Source organism: Gadus morhua, chromosome 12 (assembly GCF_902167405.1).
Source record: "Gadus morhua chromosome 12, gadMor3.0, whole genome shotgun sequence".
Taxonomy (NCBI): domain Eukaryota; kingdom Metazoa; phylum Chordata; class Actinopteri; order Gadiformes; family Gadidae; genus Gadus; species Gadus morhua.
In genome coordinates, this window is record NC_044059.1 from 27,440,430 (window position 1) to 27,464,784 (window position 24,355).

Genomic DNA, 24,355 nt, shown 5'->3' on the forward strand with positions numbered 1-24,355 from the left:
CAGTCTAAACGAGGACCATGTGTCCGCCCGATGTGGGGGACCGGGGCTCCGGACAGGTTGTCTGAGGCGCGGGGGCAGGCCTCCACGCTGGACAGAGCTGCTCCTGTGGTCCTTCCTCCTCCTCCTCCTCCTCCTCCTCCTCCTCCTCCTCCTCCTCCTCTTCTTCCTCCTCCTCCTCCTCCTCCTCCTCCTCCTCCTCCTCCTCGGGGCTGCAGAATGGAGGATCTACATCAAAACGATACGGAACAAAGGAGCAAGTCCAGTCATCCCGTTATTTCCCCTTGTAGATGATTTGTTAGTTATCTTCTTAACAAATTCTGTCATGATGCACGAAGGATGATCCGACTTGTTTACCATCACCATTGTAGCCTCTTGCACGACAGGGACTATTATAACTCCATTACAATTTCTATGAAATGTTTTACACACTTCTTTCCAATTTCGAAATTACATTTTTTGATAATTAATGTGTGTTTTGTTCATTGGATTTTAAACGACGGGGAGGGATTTGGATATCTCTGTTCTAATATTTTCCCTGCTCATTGATTGTTCTCTGTCTAACATCGGTGTTTGTCCATCTCTCCGAGAGACGTCTTAGCGGCAACATATAGACAGCATCACCCTGCTCCAGGTCTACACATCGTTCTTTATCATCGTGCCCCACAAACGAACTGCAGTTCTGAAAGTGCTGCATTTAAGAAAAACGTCCGTCGTCACATTTGTGTCGAGGCGGCCCCCTTGTTCCGAGCCCTCTGTACATGGGGGGGCTTAATGCCGTGCCACACGGGTCCCACCTCCTGAAGGTTTCTCAGCGGCGGTTCTCAGGGCCATCTCTCAAGGTGTATAAAAGCACCACTGAGTGATGCAGCCCATTGTCCGCGACCCGGCCCACACTTATCCATGCAGACACGCACACAGGCGGCCAACCCCTGTTCCGTCCCAGGCCCTCTGAGGGTGGGCGGTGGTGGGGCATTGAGGGGAGGGCGGGGCGGGGGAGATCAAAGGTGCTGGTCACAGTCATTAGGGCCCTGGTGGCGGTGGTGGTGACCCCCCCCCCCCCCCCCCCCCCCCCCCCCCCCACACACACACACACACACACACACACACACACACACACACACACACACACACACACACGTGAAAAGCTTGTAGTTTGAAAAGAAGGGGCAGAGAAAAAAAAGAGGCAGGGGTAAAAAAAAAGAAAAACAACAACAGGTTCCCTCTCCGTTTAAAAAAGCAAGCAAACTGTGAAATAATTGAAAAGGTATGTCAATCAAGGGCCGGGGCCCAGTGTGGCCCTTTGAGGTCCCCGGGTTGTGCTCCAGTTCTGCGCTGGGCCGAGGAGGGCTACTTAAGAAGGTATGCGAAGAAATTAAAGAGCTGGGAAACGGGACCCAAAAAAAAAGTATTTCTTTCTTGCTTTCTTTGAAATGTCTTTTTTTTTTTGCTCTCGCTCTCGAACCTTTTCTCGTAATAGTGATGGAAGGAACTATTTTCCAGTGCTGTTTGGAGTCCTTTCTGTGCCGCTATTCGGCCGTTTATAAGACCTTGTCTCGCTCTTTGCCTCTCAGGTGACTAACAAAGGCTTATTGGGGGTCGCGGCGGTTGTAAGCGATTGCCCCTGCCTCCTGTCCCTACCCACCCCAGCGCACGGTCCCCCCAGGCTCACCCCAGCACCTATTGCCTGTCTGCTCCCCCTTCTCCTCCTTCTCCTCCTCTTCCTCCTCTTCCTCCTCCTCCTGCTCCCCCTCCTCCCCCTCCTCCTCTTCCTCCTCCTCTTCCTCCTCCTCCTCCTCCTCCTCCTCCTCCTCCTCCTCCTCCCCAGAAGCATGAGTTGGACAAAAGGAGAGCCCCATGTGAGTGTCCTTCTATTCTTCGCCGTCTGTCTCTCTTCTCCTATGTTTTTTTTTCCAAGGTCAGAAAAGGCTTCAGTGATCTGACGGTGGGCTAACTTCCAAACCCCCCCAAAAAAAGAGGGAGGAATGGGAAAGAATTGAAAGAGTAAAAGAAAAAATTGGTAAAAGACTTTCTTTGGCGCTTTTAAAGTCCCATGGAGTGGGGATAAATGGGGAGTCCACAGTTGACTAGACATGTATAGCGCGGGATTTCGGTGCTTGTAATGGCAGCTTGAGTTTAATGACAGCGCCAGCCCAAACATGTCAAAGGTTAAGAGATCTTGCCAATTGCAAGTGAGGGGAACCAAAGAGGAGCTGTTTCATGATCTCAATGGGGGGCATCAGACGGTGCAGCCACCAAGGAGCCGTTCGCAGCAATCAGCTCCTGCCTCCACTCCAACCCGGCCACAAAGACGCAATTTGTCCCCATTCTCCCTGCTCCTTTCTATTTGCATCTGAGCCAGAATTTCACTTCTTTACGGGTAAAGAATCATTGTTTATTCAAGATGAATTACTTTATTGTAAGAATAGAGAGAATTCTTAAAGAATTGAGGATTAAGAGCAGAAAAGTTCAAGGGGTTATTGTGTTTTTTATAACATAAAAATCTCTCCAGGCCCCTTAAAGGGCTGTATCATGAATCCCCCCTGAAGGACTGATAAAGTCTCCGGTTATCTACTCCTAGATTCTACCGTAGTGATCCTGCAGGGCTGATGAAAGGTTGAGCACAGCGTGCCTAAATCAGACATAATGATCCATAGTGCGCCATGAGAGAAGCTATTCAAGTTCATGCGCAAATGTTTCCATCCTACTGAGAAGGTCTCTGAGAGTCCCAGTGGCAGAGGGGTGTAGGATACACACCTTTCACACATTCAATTAATCCAGGAAGGCTTCTGGAGCCTAACCGTTGGTATATTCAATTTGATTTTATCAGGTGGATTGATGTGAACTCATTTGATATTAAGAAATCAAATAAATAAGAAAAGAGAACAAACCTGGCAAAAGCATCATGATGAGGTATAACAAATAAAAAACAAAAGTAGTTTTGGGAGTTTTTATTATTATTTTCTTTTATATACCTTCAGTTAAACCAACACAACCTAACATGTGTTCCTTAGCTTATATATTTTTGTCTTCATATAATTCTAACCAACAGTATGCACACGTGAACATGTGTTAAGGGTTAACGTTAGCTGCATTCACTACACGAGCGTTTCCAACTCCACGTACAGCTCAGGAGACTTCATTTCTCAGGCTTTGAAGACAAAGGAGCGCGCTTTCAAAGGCGGGAGACGGGAGTTTGATGCATGAGTCCGACTGGCCTTTATGCATGTGTGGCCAACCATCCACAGAGCAGCCATCTCTAACAATGTCAAATACCCATCTCATGTTCTCAGATCTTTTGTGTCTAGCGGCTGCCTCAGTGTGTGTTATTAAAGGACAGACGACTGGACAGAGAGGGAAAATAAGGATAAAACTAAATAGATTTAATTTGGGTGTTAAGGGAAGATTCAGTTCCCCATAGTTCCCCTTAATGAACCCCGATCCGTCGTGCTCAAGCTCCGCCAAAGACTCTAAGGGATATTTACTGTACCGAGTCGACGTTCTAGAAACCTCCCGCAGATGGGAAGTAATGCCACTGGTTTTTATGTTGTTATTATGTCTCATGTCCCTAGACGTAGCCACACGATCGTAAACCCAAGACATGACGACAAACACGCTTCCGTTCCGTCTTGTCTACCCTGACTGGAACCCTAAAGAGCAAACACTAGCAATTAGCCCTGCTAGCACTTTCAGGCACCAGTTGCTTTCATTGGCCAGGACAGGTCTCCCCCCCTCGCCGCCCTATAAAGCCCCTCGTAGTCCTCCAGACCCCAGCTGGGGCAGACCCCCGGGCGGTTGGCTTACGAGTCCGTTGCACGCTGGCCCGGCGCTGCCGTGGCGCGCGCAGTGTTTGTAAACACAGCTCGTAAAGCCAAGGGCGGCCATCAAAGTGCCGGAGCTTCCTCGGAGGATGAGGGGTCTGGGAGCGACGCATGATGCATGGGGGCGGACAGCTGGGCTGATACCTGGATGAAGCCCCTCTCTCCCCCTCTCTTCTCTCTCTCTCCCCCCAGCTGTGGGGCTCCCAGACGACAAGGGCTTGTATTTAGCAGGGTCTGGGTGGAGGTGAGTGGAGGGAGGCGCCGGCCAGGGCTGCTCCGTTTGTTTACTCTCTCTCTCTCTCGTTCTTTGGCGTTTTTTTGTTTTCAACTCCTCGTTCGTTTGTCTTTCTTTCGTGTCTCTGGCTGAACTTAGATGATCTCACTCGGGTTAGGAGGCCCGTCTGAAACCGACAGAGCAGAAGAGAGAGGGAGAAGGTCGCAGGCCAAGAAAAGCAGATGTGTGGTTTGTTGTTTTGGAAAAAAGAGGCCGACTTCGGTTTACTATCATTTTCCACTCAAACTAAGTCGGAGTGGGATTCCTGTGAGTTGCACAAGGTGATGCCGAGCCTATGACATCTGGCGTTTGACGTAATGTACACATCAGGCATTCAATTTCCATATCAGATGAAACTAATGATTTAAACGACCAGTTCTCGTGGTGGAGCCTGACACACACACACACACACACACACACACACACACACACACACACACACACACACACACACACACACACACACACACACACACACACACACACACACACACACTATGCCTGCTTATCCAAATGGTGCAGTTAAAGTAAATTCTAAGTCGTTTATGATCAATAGTGGTTCACTGTGGATCTGACTAGAGACTTAAGCATAGAACATTAATCAGGTGCAAAGTCCACTTTATTTAAATCACTGACCTTCCACCAGGTGCAGACGAGTGCGCTGTAAGCTACACCGCGGGTGAAGCTTCACAGGCGCAGGCCACTCCCAGAGGAATGGCACATTCAATTTCCGACCTGGAACCCAAATATTACTCATGATTTGATCCACAAACATATTAATTCGAGCTTGAACGCCAATTTTTCGCGTTGACACATCTTTCCCAGCCGTCTAGATTTATAAAAACAAACAGGGAGGAAACATGGCGGGGCCAAGCGGAGCAGCACCTGCCCTCCTCACACTTTATGTTTCGTTGGCTGACAGGCTCCAGGACTCACGTCCGGCCTAGTCCACATGCTCGTGTTTGAGGAGCAAAAGCTGCCCCGACCAGTAGCTACAGTGGCTCCTACAGCGCACTACTAACTCATTAACATTTACATTCAGCACATTTAGCAGACGCTTTTATCCAAGGCGATTTAAAATGAGTACATTTGTCAGAAGATAGAGAAACAACAATATATCGCTCTCGGTAAAGTAAGGATGTTCATGGCAAGCACTAACAATTATTAGGATAACTCATTCCCCATATACAACAAAGATAACTCCTGTCACTTCCATTCTCCAGGGCTGTTGTCTGACACAGTCCTCTGCCATCGTGGTTGGGTGGCAGACAGACACACAAACGTTGGTGTTTGACACCAACATCTGTCTGCCTTGTTCTGGGTGTTGTGTGTTATTTTCTGTTGACACGCTTGTCGCGTTGAGAGTGAAGGAAAGTGGGAGGGAGGGAAAAGAATGAGGGATGGGCGGGGGGGGGGGGGGGGGGGGGGGTATGGGGGGGAGGAGGCAGGGTTGATGAGACAATGTTATCTTCTCCTCCTCCATTGAGATCTGCTTCTTCGTGAGTGCTCCGAAAAGGAGCTCCGATGATCTGATAGGAGGCCACGGCAGGGAGCCTTTGATGACGACAATGGGAGAGTCAAGCTGGGAGGCGTGTCCCAGAGAGAGATACGTGGACATAAGTAATTAGTCTCTATTCAGAAGAAGCCGAGCGTCAGGACCCTAAGGTCATCCACATGATATCACCCCCTTCCGTATGCCTCTATACACATAGCGATAGAGAGAGAGGGAGAAAAACAGAGGGAGAGGGCAGGTCTAATAACGGTGACTAAAACCAGATCAAGCGAGCCACATGCAGACCAACATGGGATTTACTACAGGTGCCCGGTGGAGACAATTAGCCAGGACGCTTGCCAGCGCCTTCATGAGTGACGTGGTCTAAAGGCTGCTTATGTGGGCTTACTCTCTGCGTCCCTCAGTAAACACAGGCCATCACTAGGACGCCGTGTTGTTACAGTGCATACATCTGAAGCGAGGGGGGAGAACCTCTACAGCTGCAGACTACCAGCGTCTACGTAACGCCCAAACACAGAGTGTCGGGTATTCAAAGCAGACGGATCCTATGCAGGCGAGGCCAGCGTTGTTATGCAGGAGGGCAGAGGATGAGAGGACCCACCGAGAGAAAGGAGTTACTTCAGCGTCACGCTCGGATCCACTCGAGTCAATATGAAAGTCTTTTCTAGGGCAGGATTCCCTACGAGGCTGTGGTTGACTTGTGCAGGCGGCCTGAAAGAAGGACTCCACATCACACCTCTTGTGATGATAGCAGCGAAAAGAATACAAGAGCATAGAAGAAAAAGCATTACCATCCCTGCTTTTGCTACTATGACTATGACTACAAGAACCACAACGACTTCCACTACTACTACTGCGATGACTACATGCTATGACTTCCCGTATTACTCCACACGATGCCCATGGTCATGTGTCTTGACAGACGCCTGATGTCTTAAATGGAATAATACGTCATTCACTGCCAAGAGCCGTTGGTGGTCTGGTATCCTAATCGCTAATGAAATAGCAGGTCTTGATGTGGAAACTCCCATCGCAAGAAGATGATTCTAATGCCAGACTCTCTCTCTCTCTCTCTCTCTCTCTCTCTCTCTCTCTCTCTCTCTCTCTCTCTCTCTCTCTCTCTCTCTCTCTCTCTCTCTCTCTCTCTCTCTCTCTCTCTCTTTCTCTACTCTCCTAGGCCTGATGGAAATCCGATCTGTCAGTGTTGGAGTCGTCGCCATCAAATCTGTCAGCACCGGCCTGTACTTAGCCATGTCCAAGAAAGGCACGCTCTTCGGATCGGTGGGTATACTACCTGGTGACAACACTGTCTCTCGGGGGGTTCAAAGTCAGTAGAGAGAGGGGGGGAGAGAGAGAGAGAGAGAGAGAGAGAGAGAAAGAGAGAGAGAGAGGGAGAGAGAGAGAGAGAGAGAGAGAGAGAGAGAGAGAGAGAGAGAGAGAGAGAGAGAGAGAGAGAGAGAGAGAGAGAGCCCAGAGATCTATAGACGCATAGGGGTTCTAAAATTACCCAGCACCAAAACGTGTCTGTTACTATTGAAGTGTGTGTTAGGGAGGATAATTACCTGCCCCCCCCCCCCCCCCCCCCCCTCAACCCCCCATGTTCAGAAAGGTCCAGAAACAGGGGGTTCAGAGTGCTGTGATCAATCATGCCGGTACACCTGGTGGATGGTACCTGTGGGACATGATAGCATGCCAAGCTTGAGAGGGTTTCTTCTGCTGTCAAAATAGATAGCAGCCCGACGGACCACGACAAAGAGCCAGCTGCTCTATCCCCCGCCCCCCCGCCTCCCCCTCTCTCTCTCCCCCTCTCTCTCTCAAAGTCTTTGCGTGCCATCTTCCAATTGTTGTACACACATGTAGGCTTTAAAGCCGCCACCTCTCTTTGTGTGACTCAGACACACCATGCTTCGTGGTTCACCTCAGACATGTGGCGTCTAGTGCCTGCTTTTACATTTCGCTAAACACAGAGAGAGAGAGAGAGATCAGGGAGTTAATCAGAGAGTTAATCAGGGGGTTAATCGGTTGCGATCGGTCGCCGAGCACAGATAAACTGAGTGGATTCACTTGACGCGGTAAACCGAACAATAGGGCGTACTTCAACCCTCAACTCCTGAATCCTCCCTTTTTAAACACGAACGAGATATGAAGTGATGACAGGTCACTATGGCGATGGTATCTCAAAGAGGTCGTATTTATGGAATGAGAATAACTGTCTAGAGTGGGGGGGAATGCATGCACACCTGATCAGCACGATATCAAACAGCCCTCTGGTCTGACTCTCCCCCTCCCCCTCCCTGTTCCAGGTTAAATACAGCCCCAACTGCAAGTTCAAGGAGCGCATCGAGGAGAACGGCTACAACACGTACTCCTCTCTGCGCTGGAAGCACGGCGGCAGGCAGATGTTCGTGTCCCTCAACGGGCGGGGGAAGCCGCGACGGGGACACAAGGCTCGCAGGAGACACCCCTCCACCCACTTCCTGCCCATGCTCCCCTCCTAGCCCGACTGAACTTTAGCCCGGCGGATGTGGTCGGCTGAACGCCGCACCTCTCGCTAGTGTCGCAGTAGTGATGATGAAGGTTGTCCTATCGTCTTTATCATTTTATTCTTTCCTCCTGTGTCTCGTACGCGTACGTTGGTTTGCTTTTTGGTAGTACGTGTGTGTGTGTGTGTGTGTGTGTGTGTTCGTGTGTGTGTGTGTGTGCGTGTGCGTGCGTGCGTGCGTGCGTGCGTGCGTGTGTGCGTGCGTGCGTGCGTGCGTGCATGTGTGTGGGTGTGAGTGAGAGAGATCACGGCACAGATGGGGTTGGTATATCAATGTTTTAAGTTATTTCTTTCCATTGACCCCCTTTTAGTAAAGAAAAAAAAGGTCTAATGATATGACATTATCCAATATTATAGAGTTACAGTGAACCTGAGGTTTTTTTCTCTCCAATACTTTTGTTTGTTCTGTATTCAAAATATATTCAAACTTCAAGCCTCAGTTGGATTCAGCATTCAGAATCTGTTCTGAAAGACTATAAGATTGTGACGATCAGAGTGTGTGATGAATCGAGCTTTCCATGCTCGACATCAGCAAAGAGTGATCTCTTATTCGCTACGAGTGATCGATCACGATCAACCAGAAGTTCTTTCGGACTGCATCATCTGAAGCATCAAATCAATCCCTAAGCGGAAGGGAAAGCTCCAACACACACAGCGATCGGAGGATGCAAGAGGAGACAGCGGAGACCACTGCAACTGCAAACGTTCCCCAACGTCACCACTCGGAATAGCCAATCAGAAAGCGACGAGCTGCACACAGACGGACCTTACGCGGAGTGGGACAGTTGGGCCAGGGATCCACCTCCGGCAAACGTCTCCTCATTCGGTCACAGACACGACGGTAACACAATAGGGCGCCGGTGATGTCACTGGGGTAGTTTGAACCTGATGCGTGCTGCGTGTGGTCGTCTGTAGCACACACTTCCTCTCACCTCCAGCACGCAGCAGATCACACCTACGTGGCTGCGGGGTGCTGTAGGAAACAACCGTCCCTTCGTCCACATCCGGTTGATGGCGTCGGTTGAAGATTCAGTAGTGAGCTAAATGCGTTATCCTATTAAAAGCGTTTTGTATGCATTATAGAGGCCGTAGATAAAGAACTCGACACGTAGTTTTAAGGTTATCAATTACTTTCTTATGTATGCGGTAGAGTCTGGATGTCTCCTTTTTTGTCAGGTTGTGCTAACATTTCTTCAACAAAAACGTTGTTGCAAATAGAACCTTTAATATATTTAAAACTTTTGTACTGTATAATTGTTTGAAGCCTAATATTATTGTCTACTTTGTGTATTTAGTCCTGACAAAAAAAACGCACGCACACACACACTCAAAACAACCCAAATTGTATTAATGTCCATATCCAGCTCAGTTTGTATGTTATTGAAATTTGATTCTTGATAAAGGCTAAATTAATTACTGGTGCAATTTACTTTTTGGCCATTGACACTACTTATATAAGGCTGGATAATCCAAATGTACAGTTAAAAGAAACATTTCCATCATGCACATAATTTGAAGGGCTTGACTCAGGCTCAGTCTGGTAAAAAAGAACAATAAACATGTATGAATTACTTGTGTCGTCCCTAACATTCATGATTGTCACACTTGTTGCTGTTGAAGAGGACCTCAGACATCACAGTCATTGTGTAACATTTTGTCCCTTCTGCTCTTTGTCATGACAATATTGAGTAGCAGTGTCACACACAGTGTAAAAAGACTGAAATAAAAAAGCTGGTGCTACATCGCTGCATGTCGGTATCAGTGGTATGCCTTTTGCAATTTACATTATTAGAACAGTATGAATGCATTTTAATAATTTTCTCTTTCAAAACAGAAGGGTTACGAATGCGCAACGTAAAATGTATGAAACCACACATTCTGAGGGTAACCATTAACCCAGTTACAACTACTAGCAACTGCATTCCAATCCGGTCTATATTGAAACTCTAGTCCAAAGCCAACACAAAGTAATCCTATTTTCAGCCTGTTCTCTTGATTGTCACGATGTCCTCCACCTTTTCTCCTCTCCTCCTGACTCTTCTGCCTGCCAAGAATCTCTCCTTTCTTCTTGGCCTGGAGGTGAGACTGAATGTTGATCTCTGGTCCAGGGGCAGCCAATGGGAGCCTGTAATTAGCATTGTTTTACCTCTGTCCTGTCAGTGCGCTCGCCAGCAAAACAAGAAGAATCCTTTGGCAGTCCCTATCGAAAGCCGCTGCCTTTGATCAAACAGCAAAAGGAAAAACCCAAATACTGTGCAAAATCAACCTGGAATGTCCTGCAGATAGTACGGTAAGGCCAATGGATGTGGACAGCCAATCAGTGAACGTCTAATCCTGGGTAGACACGTTTACGCTGTAAGCACAGGTGTGGTTGTGAGTGCAGTTAGCATATGGCTGTGGACAGGTGTACGTGAATGACTCAGAGAAAGAGTTGTGCAAGGTTATCGCTTCAAATGTGAATAAGAGGTTTCACGTGGTAAGTTAGGACATCATTTTGAAGATTTATTTCACGAGCTTTCAGCCAAACGTCATTCTCAATATTATAATAATACAATAATAATATAATAACGTCAATGATATTTTAACCATCTATTTGTTTTGGAGGTTAAATCGGCAAAAGCACAAATATGCATTAGCTGTGAAAACAAAAAGTACCCTCCACTTGAACTGCGAAACGGCGACTGTAAGACCGAAACTGTTAGTGGGAGTCCTTCGCAAACGTAGACAGGGCCGGAGGTCATGGGGCCCACTGGTTCTCACGGACCACCCACCCAAAAGCTCCGGTATGCCCTGTTTAGTCACCACCTCTCAGTTACGGAAAATAACTGTGGTGGGTGGGAAAGAAAGGAAGGAGGGAAGGAAGAGCGGAAGGAACCAAGGAAGGATGGAAGGGTTGGGGGCTTGTCACGTTGTCCTGCTTACTATGGTGAGGGTTAGGATATCTGGGTTCCCGTTGTACCGTCGATATTTACGCCACTGGTAAGGGCATGTCGCACACAAGGTGTGTCATCCTCTTCTTGCAAAATTCGGCCGCACAATCCTTTTCTCATCACTAGAGGTGGTGAGTGTGCATGCTTGTGTGTGTGTGGGTGTGTGTGTGTGTGCGCCTAGTCAGGTTCTGACTAGGCGAGCCTCACCTGTTGGGCATACTCCACATGCCTGGGGCTGTGAGGGCCACAAAGGGCCCGCAGGTAGGACACCCGCATCGGGTAATGGTTACAAGACAAACGTTGTACCCTGTAGGCATCTAGCTAGGTTCTACCAGGTGTTATCTATCCTGAGAGCCCGAGATTGTCATGAATCATCATAAGGCTGATTAATATGAGGTAGGAGGTCTAGTGTGAAGCGGAAGTGAAAAGTCACAGGAAGTGAAAGTCACGCAGACTTCCGGCAGTCGAGAAGGTTTATATAAAATACCTTCTTTGTCTAACGATGAGCATATCTGGGGTATTCCAAGAGCATCTCGACATCCTGACACTGTTGTGTGCCTTCGTGATGAATCGCTTACACAAACTCCTCTTTATTGTGCTGGCATGTTCAGCGCAACAAGGTAAGAATATTTTATAACAATGTGAATCATTCTTTCATAAGTATTAGAGTGTATTTTTGACCGTCAAATGACTTAATTAATGTTTTTAATAAATACAATAATTAACAGAATTTGGTACAAATTATGAAATGTATATTTGGTTTATTTTCTGGCTTACCAATTTTAATGACAAATTGTTTTTGTTTTTCCGTATAAGCACTTGGAGGTACAATTATTAACGGGAGAGAGGTCCCGCCAAATTCATTGCCGTACATGGCTTCAGTGCAACACAATGGGGAACACATCTGTGGCGGATTTCTAATTAAAAAGGACATTGTACTTACTGCTGCCCACTGTGACATAAAGTAGGTGAAATGTAGAAATGTTTCGACGTATGCAATCAATGATTGGAGGGAAATATTTGAATCACACACATTTGTATGGGAAAGTATGTGTATCCAAGATACTAATAATTTGATACTTTTTTTTTTATCAGGGAGTTGACAGTTGTTCTGGGAACGAATGATCTACGCAAGGTCAAGAAAACAATGAGATACCACGTTAAAAAATGCAAACACGCAGACTTTGACAACTCTTCCTTAGCAAATGACATAATGACGCTCAAAGTGAGAACATACTTTTTCTACTTTTATCCAACATCATATATTTGTTATTTTGTGTATAGGTAGATTTGGGAATATTTCTTTTCCTCTGTACCATTGAAATTAATAATTGTAATGCTTGTTTGTTGGTTTTTAGCTGTCAAGTCCATCACAAATAGAACCAATTCAACTTCCAAATGGCAAAATGAAGATCAAAAATAACACCCCATGCCGTGTAGCCGGATGGGGTTCTATCATGAGTGGGGGCCCTGGAGTTGAGAAACTTAGAGACGTCGATGTGGCTACTATTGACCGGAGGATTTGTAAGCAGAGATGGGCAACTCTCCCAGCCAAAACTATCTGTGCAGGTGGATACTCAACGAATAAAGGTTTTTGCCAGGTATGTGAATTCCATTTAGCATAAGTCCACTTTGCTAAGAGATACTTTGTGTGAATTATTTTGTGGTTTTGATTTTTTTTCAGGGGGATTCTGGTGGACCTCTTGTATGCAATACGATGGCTGTTGGAATAGTATCATATACCGGCAATACCTGTGACTACCCACATCTACCGAATGTCTACACTGACATAACAAAGTTTCTGCCATGGATTAATGACCCCAAAGCAAAGTGCAAGATTGCTTAGCGTGTATTATTATATATTCAAACTAAATGTGCAATGCTGTATTTTGCAGATTGTTTGAAATTGTAGACCGTAGGCTATATAGTTGCATTATATTCTAGTTGTATCAGGCAGTGCTTCTTAAAAATTCAATTCAATAAACTTCCTCCACAGCAATCTCTTTTTTTTCTGACTCAGCATCATCATACCATTAAAAAGTCATCCAATAAACAGTTAATGCGTTCAATATGAATACTTCATTCAGGCTAAAATAATCTCACGTATGAATCTTGTTGTCAGAAAACCCACTCAATCAACGGCTGAATCAATCCCTGAAGAAACACTTTTGTGTAGAACAATACGACTGCTGGACAACTTCTGGGACTATTTTCAAGATTAGTATTATTTTTATATTTAGGCATGCTGCATTGTTCTTTGCAGCATGCCTGTGGAAGCCCAAAACCATTGCTGCCGTGCGTTAACATAATCCAACATCTCCATCTGCTGGAGTATCCGGAAAAAGCTCCATCTCTATGAGTTCCAGAACCACAGTCATATATTCCCATCACCTAGAGTTGGTGGAGCATCAAATAAAGTTCAGAGAAATGAAAAAGGAAAAGAAAAGATGGACAGTTGAACTTGAGAAATATGTTATCCAAAGTCCCAGTCTACATTCTGTGGTGATCTTTGGCTGCTGGCTATCAGCGAAAGAAAGAAATATGAATGCTAAAGGATATTCTCTGTTCAGGCTAGGCATTGTGAATGGAGCATCGCCGAGTCTAATGGCAGAATACCCTTTTTCTTACTAAGGGCAAAGTACTTTTTTGTCACTCCTGTCAGAATACTCTTTTGTCACGAAGGGCAGATTTCTTTTGTGTCACTAATGGCAGGATACTCTTTTCTCATGGTGCATAGGTCTTCACCACACTGGTAACGTAGCCATCACAAGGAAGGGCTTGTGACATCGTCAACATTAATGACCAACTATAAATTAGTTACATTTTTTTACTTTATCTTTTTAGGGAGTTCAAACATTTGAACAGTTCCCACAATAGACCATGTCATATGAAGCAAACTTGAGAAACTTGTCTCAATACCACTATTCTTAATAGTCACAACTCGGAAACATAAGACCCTTTGTCATGTTCCATCACGTATCATATATATCATTGGGACATAGTACCGCAGGGAACAAGGGCCGTTTGTCATGTTCCATCACGTGTCAAAAATATCATGGGGACATAGGACCAGGGCCGTCGGACTGCGGGGACAAAGGGGACAGTTGTGGGGGGGCCCAAGGCAGAGGGGGGGCCCATGACCAAAAAAATATATATATATATTCTTTTTACCTTTTGGCCAGCTCCCCCCCCCCCCCCCCCCCCCCCCCCCCCCCCCCCCCCCCCCCCCCGTCAACAATCGCTTCACCCCCCCCCCCCCCCCCCCCCGGTCAACAATCTGGCGCAGGGGGGCCCATCAGTACCTATAGTATAGGGGCCCAGGATTTGGTGCTACGGCCCTGCATAGGACCATAGGAAAAATCTGACCATAGGAAACCCAGGACACATAGGACCCTTTGTCATGTTCCATCACATGTCATATGATATGAGCCTCCTCAGACAACAGCTGCCTGCGATGAGGAGCCACTACCGAGGACCAATCCCAGACCTTGGACAAGGAACTGTTTAGAACCGTGTAGGGCTGGCTCTTGGCAGGCTAGTTGTTCGGTATGTTGGCAATAAAATCCATAGAATAACACTGGGCTTTGTTCTTATTGAGGCGATAATGCAATTGTATAAGCTTGGTTTGTTCAGATTTCAAGCTATCTCTAACTTCAACATGACACGAATATATACAATTCAACCGTAAAAACTGGTGAGCTGAACTCATAATAGAGGGGGCAACATGTAGCAATGCATTGATGCCTATGAGTATGCCTGATTTGTGGATGTGTCTGTTTTATTCTTGGGACACTTTCTAGTTAAATGGAGTAAATATCTGCAGAAGCAAAAGTTATATAGTGCAGGTTTAGATATAACAGATAAAGAATGTGACTGAGTGGAATTAGTTAAAGGAACCAAACTGAAACAATGCAGTGGTCTCATTTAAAGGAAGACGTGAGATCTTAAATTCTTCACAACGACACGTAGGTCAGATAAGGTGCATCACGGTCTCTGTGGTTCAGAGCGGACGTGTTGCTGAGTGTGGTCTACAGGCATTACTTTGCAAAACTTGCATGACCACAATGTTCCCGTCAGACACATTTCTAGATAATATAACTTAGAAAAAACATGAACTCTTTCCTTTGTTTTCCTTTTAAGCACTTGGAGGGGAAATTATTGAAAGAAAAGAAGTCCCGCCAATATCATTGCAGTACAGCTGCCCACTGTGATATCAAGTAGGTGAAATGTAGAAATGATCAGACAACTGCAAGATGTTAATGTCTACATTCTGTGGGTATGGCTGCTGGCTATCAGCAAAGACAAAAGTATGAATGCTAAAGGATAGTTTCCCATCAGGCTACGCTTTGTGTATGGAGTGTCCCAGAGTCTAATGGCAGAATTAGATGGCTAATCTACCACAAGGGTGGTAAAGTAGCCATCACATGGAAGGGCTATTAACTTTGTCAACACCAGGGGCGATTCTAGGTTCTGAGTTTTGGGGGGGCTCAGTGCCCAGGAAGCCACAGGGGTAGCTGAATCTTGAAGTTGGACACCCTCTCTACCTCCTCCCCTCCGATTAGGAGTGCAGAGTGGTTGAGGTGTCTGGCCCTGCGGAAATCGATGATCACTTCCTTGGTCTTGGTGGTGTTGATACCAGGGTGTGATCACCACACCACTCTACCAGTCTCTCGGCCTCCCTCCTGTATGAGGTCTCATCATTTCCTGTGATGAGGCCAAGTACTGTTGTGTCGTCAGCAAATTTCACTATGAGGGTAGATGGAGAAGAGGAGCAGCAGTCGTGAGTGAAAAGAGTGTAGAGAAGTGGGCTGAGCACTCAACCCTGAGGGGCCCCGGTGTTCATGGGCAAGTTTGTGTAGTTTGCTGTGTAGCTTGTTTGGCAGGATAGTGTCGAAGGCTGAACTAAAGTCAACAAAAAGGAGTCTCCCATATGTGTTCCTGTGCTCAAGATGTTCTAGTAGAGTGTGTAACACAATGGCAATGGCATCCCCTGTTGACCTGTTCTTCCGGTAAGCAAACTGATTATGATCTAATGATGGCAGTATGGAGGCTTTAATGCGTTTCATGACCAGTTTCTCAACGCATTTTGCGACGATAGTGGTAGGTGCCACAGGCCTGTAGTTGTTCAGACCTGCAACATTTGGTTTCTCGGGAACCGGGACTTTTGCTGCCTTGAGACATCCTGGGACCCAGGATGACGCCAGAGACTGGTTAAAGATGGTGATGCGAACTGGAGCTAGTTCAACGGCACAGTCCTTGAGCATTATTGGGACATCAGACCGCAGGGAACAAGGGCCGTTTTTCATGTTCCATCACGTGTCAAAAATAACATGGGGACATAAGATCATAGGAAACATTGGACCATGGGAAACCCAGGACACATAGGACCCTTTGCATGTTCCATCACGTGTCATATGATACGAGCCTCCTCAGACAACAGCTGCCTGCGATGAGGAGCCACTACCGAGGACCAATCCCAGACCTTGGACAAGGAACTGTTTAGAACCGTGTAGGGCTGGCTCTGGGCAGGCTAGTTGTTCGGTATGTTGGCAATAAAATCAAGAGAATGACACTAGGCTTGGTTTTTATTGAGGCAATAATAACATTTTATAAGCTTGGTTTGTTCAGATTTCAAACTATCTCTAACATCAACATGATACAAACATATTCAATTGAACCGTAAAAACTGGTGAGCTGAACTCATAATAGAAGGGGACAACATTTAGGAATGCATTGATGCCTATATGAGTATGCCTGACTTGTGGATGTGTCTGTTTTATTCTTGGGACACTTTCTAGTTAAATGGAGTAAATATCTGCAGTAGAAAAAGTTATATAGTGCAGGTTTAGATGTAACAGATAAATAATTAGAGAGTGGAATTAGTTAAAGGAACCAAACTGAAACAATGCAGCGGACTCTTTCAAAGGAAGACATGAGAACCTAAATGTGAGATCTTCACCGACACGTGAGTCAGATAAGGTGCATCACGGTCTCTGTGGTTCAGAGCGGACGTGTTGCTGAGTGTGGTCTACAGGCATTACTGTGCAAAACTCGCATGAACACAATGTTCCCGTCATCTGTAAGGTCCAACGTCATCTTTACAAGAAGCTGTATGTTAACATCTTGGTTATATTAAGAGCATCTCAACCTGATTGTGACACATCCCTTTTCAGTGCTAATTGCCATCGAGATGTTTCGCTTACACACACTCCTCTTTATTGTGCTGGCATGTTCAGTGCAAAAAGGTAAGAACATTTTAAAACAATATGTATACAGTAGTGATCAAATAGATAATACACGTATTGTGTAGTATTATTGATTGGGAAATTGCCAATAGTGCAACATTATCCCCAAATATATTGTTCATATTATAATGTATATTTGTGCATAGTTTCTGTGCATTATTTTCTGCCTTAGAAAAAACATTAACTCTTTGCTTTGTTTTCATTTTAAGCACTTGGAGGGGAAATTATTGAAGGAAAAGAAGTCCCACCAAATTCATTGCAGTTCATGGCTTCTGTGCAAAACAACGGGAAACATTTCTGTGGCGGATTTCTAATCAAGAAGGACATTGTACTTACTGCTGCCCACTGTTTCATTGAGTAGGTTAAATGTATAAATGATCGGACAACTGCAAGATGTAGGCCTGTATAATGGCAGTTGGGGAATATTCAAATATTTGCATTTTTTAGATAATAATATGAATGGCTGCTTTCATGACTGTATTCAGGAAGAGGTCCAATCTGACGGTAGTTCTCGGAACCCATGACCTCAGCAATATCAACGAAAGAACAATGAGATACAACGTCAAAAAATGCGAACACGCAGACTTTAACAACACTTCATTGGCGAGTGACATAACGATGCTCAAAGTGAGAACATACTTTTCTGCTTTTTATCTTATATTTGTTATATTGTGTCGATAGGTAGATGTATACCAAATATTTTGCTTGTAAAACGAAATGTTTTATGCTTTTCTTTTCCATCCTACCCTTGAAATCAATAATTGTAATGTTTTAATTTTTTTTAGCTGTCAAGACCATCGAAAATAAAACCAATTAAACTTCCAAATAAGAAGATGAAGATCAAGAAGAACACCACATGCCTTGTAGCCGGATGGGGTAAAATCAAAAGTCAGGGGCGTAAAGTTGCTAAACTTAGAGAGGTCGATGTGGCTACTATTGACCGGAGGACTTGTCAGCGGGAATGGGCAAAAGCTAAAAAAGACTATGTTCTCCCAGCAAACATTATCTGTGCAGGTGGATATGGGACAAAGAAAGGTGCTTGTCAGGTAGGCCCAAAATTGATCTAAACATATTTTATCACAAATTCATCTTTGCTATTGATTGGATAATTCACGCCCACTTAATGCGTCACGTCTGGACCTGAGACGGAAAAATGTATAGCGCCTATATGTGGGAGTCAATGAAACGGAAAAATTTAGTGCCTATGGGAGTTAACAGAGCTTAATTTTAAAACTTTCGATTTCAATCAGAATCTTTGAAACCTTCAACGGAGAATCAGACTGAAAACGAAGCTCCAATTTATCGGACTCATACTAGCGTTTCTGAGGTCCAGGCGTGACGCATGAGGTGGGCGTGACTTAGCCACGCTCTAAGATTTGCATCAATGAGTAAATTATTTTTTTTTTCTTTTACAGGGGGACTCTGGAGGACCTCTGGTGTGCAACAAGATGGCTGTTGGAATTGTATCGTTTAACCTACGCGGAAACTGCTTATACCCAAATGTACCTAACATCTATACTGACATATCCAAGTTTGTTGCATGGATTGATTACCCCAAAAAACGATGTCAGATTTGATGTGTGTATGCATTAAGGAAAATGTTATATCCACTGTTTCTATTTTCTATCTAGTAGAGATAAGTAGGCCTTTCTGAACATGAAAAATAAACACCATTCATTCATAGCAAACATTTGTGTTTTCTGATTCAACTTGTTATTATGGAATTACGCTATGGTCACAGATGGTACGAAGAATCTAATGGTTGAGACAGGGTTTTGATTACCATACACAATTTATCTAAAAAAAAGAGACAATGAAGTCAAGCTTAACGAGCAAGTTGGTGCTGAGTTGTATTAGACTACGTAGGCACAATGGAACATTGTTTAAGCCAAAAAATATATAGACGCCTCGAAACTCTACGTTTCCCCTCTCCAACACCTCCATCTGCTGGACTGTCCAAAAAGTGCACTGGCCTTTGTGTTCCAATTCCCAATAACCCTCTTTTTATATTTTCACATGCATGTTACAAAAATAAACTATCATGCACATTCGAAACACATTGTGGGTAGAACCATACTGACACATTCCAATCACCTGGTGAAGCATCAAATAAAGTTTGATTCACGACAGAGAAAGATTTCAGAAGAGATGGACAGTTGAACTTGGGAAATATGTTATCCAAAGTCCTAGCCTACATTAAGTGGTGATCTTTGGCTGCTGGCAATCAGCGAAACACGAACGTATGAATGCTATGAATTAAATTATAGTTTCCCATCAGGCGGTGTGTATGGAGCGTCCAGAGTCTAATGGCAGAATATTCTTTTATCACTATTGGCAGATTACTCTCTAGTTAAATGGATTAAATAGCTGCAGTAGTAAAGGATACATATAGCAAGTTCAGCTGTAACAGATAAAGAATAAGACTGAGTGGAATTAGTTAAAGGAACCAAACTGAAACAATGCAGCGGACTCTTTCAAAGGAAGACATGATAACCTAAGTGTGAGATCTTCACACCGACGCGTAAGTCAGATAAGGTGCATCACGGTCTCTGTGGTTCAGAGCGGACGTGTTGCTGAGTGTGGTCTACAGGCATTACTTTGCCAAACTTGCATGACCACAATTTTCCCGCCATCTGTAAGGTCAACATCATCTTCACAAGAGGCCGTATATGTTAACATCTAGGTTATATCAAGAGCATCTCAACCACCTTGTGACGCATCACGTTTCCGCCTGCTGTGTGCCATCGTGATGTTTCCCTTACACACTCTTCTTCATTGTGCTCAGTGGCGGTTTTAGGCACGGGCGACCCGGGCAGACGCCCGGGTCGGCATATTTGTGGGGGGCGGCAAATCACATGGGGGGCGCCACGAGCAGTATAAAAGGATCGCCACTGATTGTGCTGGCATGTTCAGTGCAAAAACCTAAGAAGCTTTTATAAGAATATATTGTGGCAGAAGCCAGGGAGGAGTGAGGGGAGGGGTAGGTCTGGCTACCTGCTGGCTCCACCCCCAGGCCATACATGGACTTCCTCCAGTTAACGAGGCAGGCCTGAAGGCCATTAAGCTGGAGTGCGTGCAGGTAAAAGGGAGAGCAGGCTACCACAAGCCGGAGCTAGGGCAGGAGCTAGGACTAGCAAGCTAGTTGGGAAATAAACAATAGTGCAACAGTAATCTGCATTATTCCAAAATGTACATATTATAATGTATATGTTTGTGCATAGCTTTATTTTTTTCCTTTACTATCTCTGTATGTTTATCTCTCTCTCTCTCTCTCTCGTTCTTTGGAGTTTTTTGTTTCAACTCCTCATTTGTTTGCCTTTCTTTCGTGTCTCTGGCTGAAATTAGATGATCTCACTCAGGTTAGGAGGCCCGTCTTAAACCGACAGAGCAGAAGAGAGAGGGAGAAGGTCGCAGGCCAAAAAAAGCAGATGTGTGGTTTGTTGTTTTGGAAAATAGAGGCCGACTTCGGTTTACTATCATTTTCCACTCAAACTAAGTCGGAGTGGGATTCCTGTGAGTTGCACAAGGTGATGCTGAGCCTATGACATCTGGCGTTTGACGTAATGTACACATCAGGCATTCAATTTCCATATCAGATGAAACTAATGATTTAAACGACCAGTTCTCGTGGTGGAGCCTGACACACACACACACACACACACACACACACACACACACACACACACACACACACACCACACACACACACACACACTATGCCTGCTTATCTAAATGGTGCAGTTAAAGTCAATTCTAAGTCGTTTATGATCAATAGTGGTTCACTGTTGACCTGACTAGAGACTTAACACTTAACATTAATTCACAAACATATTAATTTGAGCTTGAACGCCAATTTTTCACGTTGACACATCTTTCCCAGCCGTCTAGATTTATAAAAACAAACAGGGAGGAAACATGGTGGGGCCAAGCGGAGCAGCACCTGCCCACCTCACACTTTATGTTTCGTTGGCTGACAGGCTCCAGGACTCACGTCCTGCTTAGTCCACATGCTCGTGTTTGAGAAGCAAAAGCTGCCCCGACCAGTAGCTACAGTGGCTCCTACAGCGCACTACTAACTCATTAACATTTACATCTCATCTCATCTTCGTCCGCTTATCCGGGGTCGGGTCGCGGGGGGAGCAGCTCAAGCAAGGGGCCCCAGACTTCCTTTTCCCGGGCCACATTGACCAGCTCTGACGGGGGGATCCCGAGGCGTTTCCAGGCCAGTGTTGAGATATAATCTCTCCACCTAGTCCTGGGTCTTCCCCAAGGACTCCTCCCCACTGGACGTGCCTGAAACACCTCCCAAGGAAGGCGCCCCAGTGGCATCCTTACCAGATGCCCGAACCACCTCAGCTGACTCCTTTCTAAGTAAAGGAGCAGCGGCTCTAATCCGAGTTCCTCACAGACGGCTGATCTTCTCACCCTATCCCTAAGGGAGACGCCAGCCACCCTTCTGAGAAAACTCATCTCGGCCGCTTGTACCCGCAATCTCGTCCTTTCGGTCATCACCCAACCCTCATGACCATAGGTGAGGATAGGAACGAAGATCGACCGGTAGATCGAGAGCTTTGCCTTGCGGTTCAGCTCTCTTTTCGTAACAACGGTGCGGTAAAGCGAACGCAATACCGCCCCCGCTGCTCCGATTCTCCGGCCAATCTCACGCTCCATAGTACCCTCACTCGCGAACAAGACCCCGAGGTACTTGAACTCCTTCACTTGGGCTAAGGACTCATTTCCTACCCGGAATAAGCAATCCACCGGTTTCCTGCTAAGAGTCATGGCCTCAGATTTAGCGGTGCTGATCCTCATCCCAGCCGCTTCACACTCGGCCACCAGCCGAACCAGTGAGTGCTGAAGGTCACAGGCCGATGATCCAATGAGGACCACATCATCACCGAACTGCAACCCCTCCCCACCACGACTACGCCTCGATATCCTGTCCATGTATATCACAAACAGGATTGGTGACAAGGCGCAGCCCTGGCGGAGACCAGCACCCACTGAGAACGAAACTGACTGGCAGCCGAGGACGCGAACACAGCTCTCGCTTTGGGAGTACAGAGATTGGATGGCCCTGAGGATAGACCCCCTTACCCCATACTCCCGCAGCACCTCCCACAGTTTCTCCCTGGGGACCCGGTCATACGCCTTCTCCAGATCCACAAAACACATGTGGACCGGATGGGCATACTCCCAGGCCCCCTCCAGGATCCTTGCGAGAGTGAAGAGCTGGTCAGTAGTTCCACTTCCGGGGCGAAAACCGCATTGTTCCTCTTCAATCTGAGGTTCGACGATCAGCCGAACCCTCCTTTCCAGCACCTTGGAGTAGACTTTTACCAGGGAGGCTGTACCCCGGTAATTGACACACACTCTCTGGTCCCCCTTTTTTGAACAGGGGAACCACCACCCCGGTTTGCCACTCCTTTGGCACTGTACCCGACTCCCACGCGATGTTGAATAGGCGTGTCAACCATGACGGCCCCTCCACACCCAGAGCCTTAGCATTTCTGGCTGGATCCTATCAATCCCTGGGGCTTTGCCACTGCGGAGATGTTTGACTACCTCAGTGACCTCCACCAGGGAAATTGACGACGAAACACCATCAGCCTCGAGCTCTGCCTCCAACATAGAGGGCGTGTTATTCGGATTCAGGAGTTCCTCAAAGTGTTCCTTCCAACGTCCGATGACCTCCTCAGTTGAGGTCAACAGAGTCCCATCCTTACTGTACACAGCTTGGATGGTTCCCCGTTTCCCCCTCCTGAGTGTGCCAGATAGTCTTCCAGAAACACTTTGGTGCCGTCCGAAAGTCCTTCTCCATGGCCTCTCCGAACTTCTCCCACACCCGCTGCTTAGCCTCCGACACGGCAGCAGCTGCAGCCCTTCGGGCCTGTCGGTACCCTGCAACCGAGTCAGGAGTCCTCCAGGATATCATATCCCGGAAGGCCTCCTTCTTCAATCGGACGGCTTCCCTGACCACGGTGTCCACCACGGTGTCCGAGGGTTACCGCCCCTTGAGGAGCCTAAGACCCTGAGGCCACAGCTAGCCACCGCAGCTTCAGCAATGGAGGCTTTGAACACCGCCCACTCCGGCTCAATGACCCAACCTCCACAGGAATGCCAGAAAAACTCAGCCGGAGGTGTGAGTTGAAGATACCTAGGACGGGGGCCTCCTCCAGACGTTCCAGTTCACCCGCACTACTCGTTTGGGCTTACCAGGTCTATCCGGAAATTTCCCCCATTCCCTGATCCAACTCACAACCAGATGGTGGTCGGTTGACAGTTCCGCCCCTCTCTTTACCCGAGTGTCCCAAAACATGCAGCCTCAGATCAGATGACACGATCACAAAATCGATCATTGATCTTCGGCCTAGGGTACTCTGGTACCAGGTACACTTATGAGCACCCTTATGTTCGAACATGGTGTTTGTTATGGATAATCCATGACTAGCACAGAAGTCCAATAACAAACGACCCCGCTCGGGTTTAGATCAGGGAGGCCGTTCCTCCCCACCACGCCTCTCCAGGTGTCTCCATCGTTGCCCACGTGGGCGTTGAAGTCACCCAGCAGAACTACGGAGTCCCCTACTGGAGCCCCATACAGGACTCCATTCAGGGTCTCCAAGAAGGCCGAGTACTCTGAGCTGCTGTTTGGTGCATACGCACAAAACAACAGTCAGAGTTTTCCCCCCTACAACCCTTAGGCGCAGGGAGGCGACCCTCTCGTCTACCGGGGGTAAACTCCAACACCGCGGCGCTCAGCCGTGGGATTTATGAGTACTCCCCACACCCGCCCGGCGCCTCACGCCCTTGGCAACTCCGGAGAAGAATAGAGTCCAACCCTTATCCAGGAGTACGGTACCAGAGCTGAGACTGTGCGTGGAGGTACGCCCCACCAGATCTAACTGAGAGCGCGTCCACCTCCCTCACAAGCTCCGGTTCCTTTCCCCACAGCGAGGTGACGTTCCACGTCCCCAGAGCCAGCTTCTGCACCGCCCCCCCCCCCCGGGTCTGGTCCGTCGAGACCCCTGAC

General features: G+C 46.7%; 3 protein-coding genes across 3 annotated transcripts in view; all 3 read left to right on the plus strand.

The window, feature by feature from the left end:
* fgf22 (fibroblast growth factor 22) overlaps positions 1 to 9,890 on the plus strand; it is a 30,979-nt gene extending 21,089 nt beyond the window's left edge. Inside the window, exons 3-4 of the mRNA XM_030371738.1 lie at positions 6,783 to 6,886; positions 7,909 to 9,890. Coding sequence (XP_030227598.1) covers positions 6,783 to 6,886; positions 7,909 to 8,103 — 299 coding nt within the window. The 3' untranslated portion in view covers positions 8,104 to 9,890. The remainder of the gene's footprint in view (positions 1 to 6,782; positions 6,887 to 7,908) is intronic.
* A 1,674-nt stretch (positions 9,891 to 11,564) lies between these two features.
* Positions 11,565 to 13,076, plus strand: LOC115556196 (duodenase-1-like). Its single transcript, XM_030373347.1, has 5 exons — positions 11,565 to 11,697; positions 11,894 to 12,041; positions 12,173 to 12,302; positions 12,436 to 12,678; positions 12,762 to 13,076. Exons 1-5 carry the CDS (start codon positions 11,580 to 11,582, stop codon positions 12,921 to 12,923), a joined length of 801 nt encoding a protein of 266 aa, XP_030229207.1. The 5' UTR covers positions 11,565 to 11,579; the 3' UTR covers positions 12,924 to 13,076.
* Positions 13,077 to 17,127: 4,051 nt separating this feature from the next.
* LOC115556198 (granzyme B) lies at positions 17,128 to 19,012 on the plus strand. The gene is made up of 6 exons (XM_030373348.1): positions 17,128 to 17,156; positions 17,251 to 17,322; positions 17,532 to 17,679; positions 17,808 to 17,949; positions 18,108 to 18,368; positions 18,738 to 19,012. Exons 2-6 carry the CDS (start codon positions 17,268 to 17,270, stop codon positions 18,897 to 18,899), a joined length of 768 nt encoding a protein of 255 aa, XP_030229208.1. The 5' UTR covers positions 17,128 to 17,156; positions 17,251 to 17,267; the 3' UTR covers positions 18,900 to 19,012.
* The last annotated feature ends 5,343 nt before the right edge of the window (positions 19,013 to 24,355 follow it).

Excerpts from the sequence above, each read along its gene's own strand:
- LOC115556196 (XM_030373347.1), top strand. The coding sequence starts at position 11,580 with ATGAGCATATCTGGGGTATTCCAAGAGCATCTCGACATCCTGACACTG. Across the intron at positions 12,303-12,435 it reads ATGACATAATGACGCTCAAA|CTGTCAAGTCCATCACAAAT; the intron begins GTGAGAACATAC and ends GTTGGTTTTTAG. Across the intron at positions 12,679-12,761 it reads CGAATAAAGGTTTTTGCCAG|GGGGATTCTGGTGGACCTCT; the intron begins GTATGTGAATTC and ends ATTTTTTTTCAG.
- LOC115556198 (XM_030373348.1), top strand. The coding sequence starts at position 17,268 with ATGTTTCGCTTACACACACTCCTCTTTATTGTGCTGGCATGTTCAGTG. Across the intron at positions 17,680-17,807 it reads GCTGCCCACTGTTTCATTGA|GAAGAGGTCCAATCTGACGG; the intron begins GTAGGTTAAATG and ends GACTGTATTCAG. Across the intron at positions 18,369-18,737 it reads CAAAGAAAGGTGCTTGTCAG|GGGGACTCTGGAGGACCTCT; the intron begins GTAGGCCCAAAA and ends TTTCTTTTACAG.